A 10,752-nucleotide genomic window follows, 5' to 3' on the forward strand; every position below is an offset into this window, starting at 1 on the left:
ACTCTTGATTATGGGATTGCCCACCTCGATCATGAAACGTTCACACAATGTGCCACTAGACATGCTGATCAACTTTGTTCTCACAAAGACTCCACGCTTCATTATGATAGAAGTAGTGGATGCAGCTAACTCGGGATGACGATGATTCAATTAATCACAAAAGCATCTGTACAGCTTTTTTAGCATTTATTTTGAGAAGATATTACAGTGTCGCATTAAAGCGTTTTCGAAAAAAGAATCAAAGGGTAACAAGCGGTTGTAAAAGGTGAGTTATCAAATGTGTGAACGCGCAATATGGATGATAAGGGAAGATGTGCTGTCGATAGGAGGAGATTGAAAGATATTTACAACTTGGCGCTGGAGACGGTGTTGACAATGTCATCATACAACAAGGTGGTCAAGAATTCATCATACTTGTCACCGGTGATGTTAGTGGCGAAAGCTTGCTTGGCAGCATCGAACTTGGTGGCACCATACTTGGCACCCAACTTTTGCTTGATCTTGTTGGTCTCTTCATCCAAAAGTTGGAGCATGTATTGGGGAGTAACCTTCTTGCCTTCAGCGGTCTCAGTGCCGTGACGAGCCCATTGCCAGAGCTGAGAGCGGGAAATTTCAGCAGTAGCAGCATCCTCCATCATGTTGTTCAAGGGGACACAGCCAATACCACGGAGCCAGGCTTCCATATAGCCCAAGCCAACTTGCAAGTTGTCACGGATACCAGCTTCGGTGGGCTTACCAGGGAAGTTAGGAAGCAAGTCATTGCGGTTGACACGAACATCATCACGACGAACGTGGATTTGGTTAGGTTGAGGCATCTTCTCGTTGAAGATACCAATAGCAATCTTGACGAGATCGGGGTGAGCAACCCAAGTCTATTATGCAAAACAATTCATGTCAACATCTTCATCCTTGTATGTCTCTTAAAATCCAATCCTATACTTACACCATCGTGACCAGCAGTAACTTCACGGGTCTTGTCAGCACGGACCTTAGCCATGGCAGCATCGTTGGCAGCAGGGTCGTTCTTGATAGGGATTTGAGCAGCCATACCACCCATAGCATGGACACCACGCTTGTGGCAGGTTTGGATCAACAAGCGGACATAAGCATCCATGAAAGGAGTGGTCATGGTAACCTGGGAGCGATCGGGAAGAACGAATTGAGGATGCTCACGAAGACGCTTGATGCCTAAAAGATGCATAAATACCGAATCAGTAACAGCCCAATCAAACATTCAATCCATTCAACAAGATATTTACAGGAGAAGATGTAATCCCAGCGACCACAGTTCAAACCGCTGGAGTGGTCACGCAACTCATAGATAATTTCATCCATCTCAAAGACGGCCATGATGGTTTCGATAAGAACGGTACCACGAATAGTACCACGGGGAATGTTGATCATATCTTGAGCAACGTTGAAGATATCGTTCCAGAGTCTAAAGGCATTAAAAGTAAATATAAGCTATTCTTGATTACGATGTTTGAGGGATACATACCTAGCTTCCAAGTGAGACTCCATCTTGGGGAGATAGAAGTAGGGACCACGGCCACGCTTAACGGTTTCCTTGGCATTGTGGAAGAAGTACAAGGAGAAATCAAAGATAGAAGCAGACATGGGCTCGCCATCAACGAGGACGTGCTTCTCAAGCATGTGCCAACCTCTGGGTCTGTATGTGATATACACATGTCAGCGGATGATCGGAGTTATGCATGAATGAAATTCAATAATGATGCTTACCTAACGATCAAGACAGCAGCCTTGCCATCAGTGCGGAGAGCATAACGCTTGCCATTGGGGTTGGTGAAGGTGATGTTTTCACGGTTGGCATCACGGAGGTTAACTTGGCCGCTGAGCATGTTGTCCCAAGTAGGAGCACTAGAATCTGAAAAATGATATGAAAAGCACATGTTAGTTATGCATGCATTAAAACTCCCATAGGCTTAATCCCTATTACAACATACCTTCGAAATCGGCCATGAAGGTCTTTGCACCAGAGTTAAGAGCATTGATAACCATCTTACGGTCAACAGGACCAGTGATTTCAACACGACGATCTTGCAAACCAGGAGCAGGGCGAGCTGCCTTCCAGTTGGGATCATTACGGATATAAGCGGTCTCGGGCAAGAAATCAGGCAAGACACCACGATCAAGTTCTTGTTGGCGGTAGACACGACGTTGCATCAAAGCCTTGCGAGTAGGGTTGAAGATGCGTTGAAGGGTGGCTGCAAATTGAAGAGCCTCAGGAGTGAGGATGGTGGCCTGTTCGGGGGTGACAGCACCAAGAACGGCAACACCGGGAACAGTAGACTTGAAGGGAGTAGCAGCTTGAGTAGAGGTAGACATGTTGATATGTGGAAAACGTGTTTTAGTGTTGAGCAAGATGCTACGAGGTTTTATAGGTGCGAGTATTCGGATCATCCGGAAAGTGTCGTCTTGTGTGGGGGACAAATGAGGAAGGCGTTAGGTGACGGCTGTTCCACCGAGTCCGTTGCAAGTAGTTGCAAAAAAAAAATTGGTAAGGGTGAATGGAATGCATCACATGGCCCAATAGCTCATCTTCACATGGATCCGAAAATGCCCATTTTTCCCTTGACGGCTATCTCTTTGACAATTACCTCTTGTTATATATAAAAAGTTGCACCTCTTGCAAAGTAGCAAATGGATGGATAACCTGTAAGGCGGGAGATTCTATAGTGATTTTCCCGCTTTGAACTTATTTATTGGCTCAGCGCACGCAAGTAGTACCCTATATTTTGTTCCCAATCAAATATACCACTTGAAACCTTGAGCATGATGGCATTTGGAAAATGCCAAAATGGACGGCAAATACTTAATGCGGAGACCGGATTGACCACTTGGATTAATATCCTGGCCCACTCATGGCCCCTCCTTGTTTAAGACAAAGGACCAATCTTGTGCTCCTCTCACAGATGTGAATGAAACAAGAGCATTAGTTTTCTCACCCACGTCATGCTATCCCTCTTATGAATGTGGGGGATAAATCTAGCAATGATCTCATGATCCCCCTTTTGTGCCAATCTACTTTTTGCTTCCTCCCCCCACAACACACAACACCAAACCAAAAGCTGGCTATTTTTCTACGATGCTATATTGACCAATCTGATTATGCATTACACCTGTCAAATGTATCCCTCCTCATTTGGCAAGTGTACAACAAAAAGCAAACAAGCGGCTCACTTTTTCACTGATTTGTGCTTCGTGCTTACATGAGCAGCTTACTATAAGAGTGGATTGAGGGCAAAAAGGAGATAAGATAATGAGCATCGTAAATGCGATAAAGACTACAAGAAAGACAATGGAGATAGCAGGCAAATGCAACAAATGCAAGTTTCTGTGTATTACGTTATCAAAACCCTCCCCTTTCATCGTCATCGAAACCCGCCTCCAGTGCCGCTCAAAAAGATATAGAGATAACAGGCACCATAAGCAGTAGCGATAAAAGAGAGATCGGTCGGCCAAATCGGAGAATGAGTGGCTTTGATAAAAAGAATTTTTTATCCCACCCTCGGATGCAATCGGCTTATTCCTTCTTTCTTCTTCTCTCAATTTCTTGGTTAGTATGGTTGTTGTACAATAAAGGTATATCTCTTTGCTTTGAATATGGCTGCGTGTTTTGTTGTGACATGAAGAGCGTGGAACCCACATTCTGCTTTGCACACGTGGCAACAGAATACACACACAAAAGCAAGTTTCATTCGCATCTACGTGTTGGCTTCTCTATAGCCTCTGCGTATACCTGCTACATGTTAGCGCTTGCAATATTAAATGGCATTCGTTTGAGGACTATCGCCTTTCATCATGGCGCTAGACTATAGGTACTATGCCGAAATACCCACACCCCCTTTATCATACATTTTTCTTTGTCATCAATAAAACAATCATCATTTGTAATCTCATTCACAGCTATGCTTACGCGAGAACTTGTACAATGGATCATGTTTACATGAAGGCGATGAAAAGTTTTTACACGTACTTGGCTAATTTACCCTTACTCGTTTTGTTGCTCTTGTTGATGATGACTACGAGCAAGTCCACCCTTGCGGCCAGCCTCACGAGCTCTCTCGCTACCTTTTTTAAAGTGACCGGTGGATGCATGGCCTCCCTTGGAAGCAATCTCATGCTAAAAAAGTAGTGAGCTATTATTATGGTTGTTCTATTCCTTGATGTTCGTGTCATAGAACGTGCCTGTTTTTGCGGATCCATGTTGTGGAAGCCACCCGAGTGGCTGGCATGACCGCCTTTTGCAGCAATGCTCTCGACTTCCTCGTGGGAACGATTTGCGAAATTCCCAGGATTGTTTGAACGGTTGGACATTGTTGAGTAAAAGCTTAAAGTAGTGTTACATGACGAACAAAGAAACATGACCCATTTATTTGATATCCATCTCCTCCATTCACAATGGCAGCGGTCTGCATAATAAAGAACCATCCAACTTTTAGCATGGTCATTGTGCCCAGCAACACATGACACATGCATCACCACTACCTTGTACCTTGAAACGACCGATTAGCCCCTTGTTAAACATCGTGTGTGGTAGCCAGTCATTGCGTGCTTGGTTGACGTGCCTTGACGTCACGGTGCAGCTATTGGGTGATTCACATGTGATATGCGCATAATGGCACATCATGCACCGTAAATGAGAACCTACAATTGGCGTACGCGGATATCATCCTCAATAATGGGTGCCAAATTACCCCGCATCTCAATCCTTAAAACCCTTGTAATCTATCACAAAATCAGACTCAATATAAGAGCGGGCTTGTTGCATACCCAAGCAGCATCAATCATTGTTATCTTCAATATGCCTTCTGGCAAGTCAAACAATCCTGGTAATTTTGCTAATCGACCCCATGAGGAGGTTGAGAGAATTGCAGCCATGGGTGGTCATGCTAGCCACTCGGGTGGTTTCCATAACATGGATCCCAAGAAGCAGGTATGTCATTGAATTGTATCTCACTTTTAAGCCTAAGACCCATTGTTAAACCGGCTGGTCCAATATAATGTAGCATGAGATTGCTGCCAAAGGTGGTCACGCGAGCCATGGGCATCATGGTGGATTTGCCAATATGGATCCTCAAAAGCAGGTAAGTGATACGAGTGGATCAAAAACCGAAAACGAGCTTAGTAGTGATTGTGTGTGTGTGTAGCATGAAGTCGCATCTCAAGGTGGTCATGCAAGTCAAGCCCATCATGGTGGATTTGCATCAATGAGTCCAGAAAGACGAGTAGGTGTCTTTATTATTATTATGGATCTGCTATTAGATACTGATCATTGGTATAGCACGAGATTGCTGTTGAAGGAGGCCATGCATCCACTGGTCATTTCCAAAAAGGAAGCGAGAGAGCTCGTCAAGCGGGTCATAAGGGTGGTCTTGCTCGTGGTCGTCAACGTCGTCATCAGGAGCAAGGTAACGAGTAATGGTGATAGTAAGATAGCAAACATGTATGGGACTCCATGGTCCACTTGTAAATAAATTTAGCCTTGTATATATGTAAACGAGCAAAGGCATATTCCTGCTACTGCTACTATGTCATGCGCTTTGTGCATGGTTTACCAAGATGTTGCCTATGGTATCCAAGACGTTGATTATGGTATCCAAGACGTTGCCTAATGGTATCCAAGCTGTAGCTTTATTCAACCAACAAGAAGAGGAGTACCATCAATGAGATGCTTTTCATGTTGGAGGAATACAACCAAAAAGGGTTACTACTACTTGCGACGACGACAACGAGATCGATGAAATAAGGGAGAGAGGAGTAATACTTTGGGTATCCACATGAATCATGCACACTATAGCCGTCAAAGTTGAAATGGACCCTAGCAACCGCCATTGTTAATTATGTCATCTAATGCGATCTGTGCACGCATTGCATGAGAAAAGATTCCAACTCAGTAGTGGCTCGCTTTGGCTATTCCGGTAGTCTAAGAAGCATCACAGCCGTGTACCGAATTGATCCCCCCTTTTATTGTGTCATATCCCAATGGTAAGGAAGAGGATGAAGCTATACAGGACGAGAATATGGATGGATGGATAGGATAATGAAATGGATGAATGGATTGACGTTGTGGATGAATAGGCTAAGCGCACCAAAAAAGTCGGAATCACCGGCAAGTACGGTACCCGTTATGGCGCCTCTTTGAGAAAGCAGGTCAAGAAGATGGAAATCACTCAGCATGCCACTTACACTTGCACCTTCTGTGGCAAGGTATGACTCAACACCCGATATCAAAACAACGACAACTAAGACGAGTATTGTATAGGACGCTGTTAAGCGTACTGCTGTTGGTATCTGGAAGTGCAAGGGCTGCAAAAAGACCTTGGCTGGTGGTGCTTACACTGTTTCCACCACTGCTGCCACCACTGTACGTTCCACTGTTCGTCGTCTTCGTGAGATGGTCGAGATCTAAGCTATATCTCATGATAATAAAGCGCTCTTTGGATATAACAAAATCATGCCGATACGTTATTATTATCATGCAAAGGTTGGGTGTTTATTCGAATGTGGATTGGGATTGGATGGTATAAATGCTATTGATGCTTTTACTTGTGTAATAGTAGGTGTGTTGTGTAGGGAATAATAGGAAAAGAGGGAGGGGAGCGCGACAAGACCAACCTAAATATCATCCAATTGAGCATTGAACTCATCCAATTGACTCTGCAATTCCTGATTCTTTTGCTTGAGCTCCTCATTCTTCTTTTCTTGTTCAAAGAGTAAACCTTCCAATTGCTGCACCTTTCGTTCGAAATGCTCGGCCTTGACATCCGCTTCACGGAAGCTGTTTCAGGGTCACACATTTCCGTTAGACGATCCTCATATCACCTAATTCCCCCATCCTCTCCTAAAACACCTACTTTTTGGTCGTTTCTCTCAAAGCCTTGTCCGATGATTCAAGTTCCTGTTCAAGGAGAGTAATCTTGCGTTGTGCTGCATCGTTTTCCTTCTTCAAGTCATCATCTTCGTCCTCCAAGCTCTTCAACTGGGTGATCTTGTCTTGTGCCGTTTCCAAGTCTTCAGTCAAGTGCTTGTTTTGGTTGTTCAAGGAAATGATTTCGTGATCGCGGTTCATAACTTCTTCCTCGAGAGCTTTGACCTTGAGTTCCAACTCGTCTGCTCGGGCATTGGCTGCCTCGGCTTCAGCACGAATGCTACTGATTTTCTTCATGGGCATCTATGAGCTCACACTGGACGCGTTCAAAGACGGCATGCAACCTACCTCGCGCAATTTATCCATGGTGATTCAAAAAGAAGGGGGTGGTGTTATCGAAGACAAGTGGAACAAAGAAGAAGAAAGAAAGCTGGAGACAATTCTCCCTCACACGCAGTGAAGCGCCCTTATTTCAAAATGTTTCGACGTGTAGCACGTGCTCTTCAAGCATGCCACCCTACTCTACATGGGCTATGTTCACGTTCTGATGCTGAGACAAGAGACCTTTTTACGGTAATCCATGTGGAGATGTGTTCTTCAGTGCACGGGCCATTGCTGAATAACGTTGTTGTTGTAAAGGGAATTTGCTGCTATCCATTCTGCTATTATCAGTCATCGTGTTCCTAGTGCATGTGGCACCGTGCCACGGATATCCGGTGCCGAGAAAAGCTTGTGCGATATTGTGCTCGCATGACCTCCTCCACTAAAAAACTTCTGTTTAAGGTGTTGCGTCCCTCTCTCTCTCTCTCTTTTTCTCTCTCTCTGATTTATTCTTTTTCTTCTTCCATTCGTGTCTCTACTCTCACTCATGTCAACACCATCATCAGCTACAGCTTCACGTAGCAACAGCACATCCACAGCTTCATCATCCTCCACCACAACTACTACAATCAATAATAACGAGCAGATCAAAACCCTACTTGCGTGTGATATCGATCATCATCAGCAGCAGCATTATCAAATGAATTGGACACCAATGAAGATGTCTCGGCCATCATCATCATCATCATCATCCTTATCCTTGGGCCAATACCTGCTTATCACCATATCATATTTGGCTATCATACTACTCATTGCATTCGTCACCACGTGTCTATTCTGCCTCTTCCTTGCAATCCGATTACTGGATGACATGATCCATACGGTAGTACCAGACCGCTTGTGGGCAATAGCACGTCGCCGGTTGGCTGCTGTGGACTGGGTAGCTGCTCTTAGTCGATGGAGTCTACGTTTAGCAAGTTTGGCAGAGTGGGAAAAAAATCGACGTGCATCATTGTATCCAACATTGAGTAAGCATTTTGCTCATATTGATGGAGACCGCTTGCATACCTTTTTGTTTTCGCTCACGGGATTCCTCTCCTCTTATACCAACCGACGCACAAGCACAAGTAGTAGCACCACCTCTTGATACAACAACAAAACATGCATATATACACTTTTCATCCCCTGAATGTGTTATTGATTAATCACCCATATACCATCTTTAATAATACATTGAAATATTTATACCGTATACGCCATGATGTACTATCTTTTGCCCATCGATAACGACTTTTTTCCTATCAGATGGCTGATGTTACATGTCTCACAAATCGAGATTCCCCCACCCCACTACTACCACCACCACCTACATTCCACAAAGCTGGATCGTGTATGCTCCCTAGATTGAATCAAAGATCGACATGTGTCAGGATGACCCGCTATTCACCCAACATCATGCGACTCGTGTCGAATGGCTTGTAACCTTTCTCCTTCTTGTAGCATGATACAGGTTGGGCTATGGTATGCCGCATATACGGTATTGAGCTATCACTTTCGATACGTCCTCGTTTCTTCAATGATGCTTTCATACCATCGCACCTCTACCACTGATATGCAGATGCATACAGCTGATTAGGCTGTTGTTGATCCATCAAGGACGATGATAAATATTCCAACAATGAGAAAGGGTTGTTTCAGATCCCCTAATCTTAACACAGCCATGTGGATATGTATACAAAGACAGGATAACAGCTATCAGCACCTCCTTCTTCTCGTCTTTTTACAATTATTTTGCCCGCATGTCTTTCTTGGATGCTTTAAAGGAAACATGGGTTGCTCAAATCGATACCATCCTTCATCGACATATCCCTGAACGCCTAAAAGCTATCGAGTCCAGCATATCACCTGAACACAACAATGCAAAAAAGAGACGCCTTAATCTTGACGTGGTTGAAAATAAGGCAATTGAAGAAGCAAGCTATTTGATCCAATACACTGGTCGAGGTCTGTACTATCATTTTTCTTTATCGTTTATCCTGCTAACGCACGTTTATAAAAGTAATAGGATGGACTAGGCGAGAAATGCTACAGCTGGATAACAAAGACGACAATGACGAGACATTGATATGCTGCAAAGGTAAGCACACATAGAACGGAAGAAAACATATGCTCACTAGCAATAGCGTTTACTTCCTAGTTGTTCAAACGGGTGCAAGCAAAGGCGAGAAGGAAAGCAGGGAGATTTTGCGCATGTATGTGGATCACCACACTGAGCGGGCCAAAGCACTTAGGTACACACCCACGCACACATTGAGCGCTTGTCGTATTATCCTTCCCACCACCAACCATCAAGCATTCCCTTTTCTATAACAGCAACAAGAAGGACTCCTCTGACACCGACACACCATGGGAAAGGTATACATCACCATCCTACAACAAGAACGGGTTCCATAATGCTTATCATTATTGCTTATATTTGCTATAGGGCAATCAACGCTGAAAATGACGCTTATGCAATCGAACTGCATCATGCATTACAAAGAATAGAGAATGCATGTAAGAATCATTGATTTCAATATCATGGAGGATGGTCCATTCACACATTTAGCTTTTCAAGATATGACATTTTGGGATGCAGCAGTACGTTTATACAAGATACGACATGGCAGATCGCGGGTGGCATATGAGTAATAATCATCGATCCAATATGCTATAATGTGCCCCTTTCCTTATCAATGTATAATAATAGCCAATGTTTTCCGTCAAGTAATCCAAATGTTGCTACGATTGTCCAGGACTATTTTTTCAGAAAGCTCAAATGAACGTAGAACCAACGCTGTCTTGATAAATCAATATTGAAATTCACGCTGCATAATCAATGATAATGAAGATGTACTTTGGTGGCAACCATGTCCTTATATTTATCATCATGTACTGTTTGCTTAAGAACAATAGGATTTCATCTGGGTACGATGGATTTTATTCGTATGTTGATAAACAAAACAATGGATGCGACAAATCTCTAGTTTGACATCTACCTAACCCAATCCAACACCGTAATCCCAATCCAATCCTGTACCGTACATCTGAAAGAAAGATGATCAACGATCCAACTCGATAACAGCGGCATACAAAACCAGCAGCGTCTGGTACATCGGATTCCCCAGTGATACACGCCATTCCAGGAACGCGCACCTTCCAGTAAAACACATACAATAGTCTCGACCTGCTTGGATCACTATGATGTCTCTGCTATCTTCCATGGGGTTGCTGTATGTCGTCACTGCCATTCAAGCATAAAGTTGCCTCTCACTTAAGAGTCGTGTGCTTCCATTCCGAGATAGGTACAATGGCACTCCTTGATAACAACCACAAACGACCTCTCCAAAGGTGAAATGTCACATTGCTTGGACTTTGCTATTCATTGCTGCACTGCATGTCTTGGGTTGTACATTGACTCTCGTTGTTGTAGATGCACTGGTACTTTCAACGCTGTGGTGAACCAGTGATTAAGATCGGTCATTATCACATCTCAGACA

At 43.8% G+C, this 10,752-nt stretch overlaps 7 protein-coding genes across 7 annotated transcripts; 4 read left to right on the plus strand and 3 right to left on the minus strand.

The window, feature by feature from the left end:
- Nucleotides 1-344: 344 nt before the first annotated feature.
- On the minus strand, nt 345-2,346 carry O0I10_010531 (malate synthase A; the record flags this gene model as incomplete). Its single annotated transcript, XM_058490510.1, has 6 exons — nt 345-872; nt 944-1,188; nt 1,260-1,438; nt 1,499-1,669; nt 1,741-1,885; nt 1,965-2,346. The coding sequence occupies 6 exons, from the start codon at nt 2,344-2,346 to the stop codon at nt 345-347; spliced, it is 1,650 nt and encodes a 549-aa protein (XP_058338764.1).
- Nucleotides 2,347-4,012: 1,666 nt separating this feature from the next.
- Nucleotides 4,013-4,338, minus strand: O0I10_010532 (conidiation-specific protein 10; the record flags this gene model as incomplete). Its single annotated transcript, XM_058490511.1, has 2 exons — nt 4,013-4,144; nt 4,210-4,338. The coding sequence occupies 2 exons, from the start codon at nt 4,336-4,338 to the stop codon at nt 4,013-4,015; spliced, it is 261 nt and encodes an 86-aa protein (XP_058338765.1).
- Nucleotides 4,339-4,825: 487 nt separating this feature from the next.
- Nucleotides 4,826-5,443, plus strand: O0I10_010533 (uncharacterized protein; the record flags this gene model as incomplete). Its single annotated transcript, XM_058490512.1, has 4 exons — nt 4,826-4,957; nt 5,031-5,108; nt 5,172-5,249; nt 5,306-5,443. The coding sequence occupies 4 exons, from the start codon at nt 4,826-4,828 to the stop codon at nt 5,441-5,443; spliced, it is 426 nt and encodes a 141-aa protein (XP_058338766.1).
- A 563-nt stretch (nt 5,444-6,006) lies between these two features.
- On the plus strand, nt 6,007-6,433 carry O0I10_010534 (60S ribosomal protein L37a; the record flags this gene model as incomplete). The annotated part of the gene is made up of 3 exons (XM_058490513.1): nt 6,007-6,009; nt 6,103-6,231; nt 6,287-6,433. 3 exons carry the CDS (start codon nt 6,007-6,009, stop codon nt 6,431-6,433), a joined length of 279 nt encoding a protein of 92 aa, XP_058338767.1.
- A 206-nt stretch (nt 6,434-6,639) lies between these two features.
- On the minus strand, nt 6,640-7,258 carry O0I10_010535 (uncharacterized protein; the record flags this gene model as incomplete). Its single annotated transcript, XM_058490514.1, has 3 exons — nt 6,640-6,802; nt 6,879-7,183; nt 7,241-7,258. 3 exons carry the CDS (start codon nt 7,256-7,258, stop codon nt 6,640-6,642), a joined length of 486 nt encoding a protein of 161 aa, XP_058338768.1.
- A 502-nt stretch (nt 7,259-7,760) lies between these two features.
- On the plus strand, nt 7,761-8,360 carry O0I10_010536 (uncharacterized protein; the record flags this gene model as incomplete). Its single annotated transcript, XM_058490515.1, has 1 exon — nt 7,761-8,360. One exon carries the CDS (start codon nt 7,761-7,763, stop codon nt 8,358-8,360), a length of 600 nt encoding a protein of 199 aa, XP_058338769.1.
- Nucleotides 8,361-9,012: 652 nt separating this feature from the next.
- On the plus strand, nt 9,013-10,035 carry O0I10_010537 (uncharacterized protein; the record flags this gene model as incomplete). Its single annotated transcript, XM_058490516.1, has 7 exons — nt 9,013-9,217; nt 9,279-9,350; nt 9,411-9,504; nt 9,587-9,628; nt 9,699-9,769; nt 9,831-9,900; nt 9,963-10,035. 7 exons carry the CDS (start codon nt 9,013-9,015, stop codon nt 10,033-10,035), a joined length of 627 nt encoding a protein of 208 aa, XP_058338770.1.
- Nucleotides 10,036-10,752: the final 717 nt, after the last annotated feature.

Source organism: Lichtheimia ornata (genome assembly GCF_029851405.1).
Source record: "Lichtheimia ornata isolate CBS 291.66 chromosome Unknown scaffold00071, whole genome shotgun sequence".
Lineage (NCBI taxonomy): Eukaryota > Fungi > Mucoromycota > Mucoromycetes > Mucorales > Lichtheimiaceae > Lichtheimia > Lichtheimia ornata.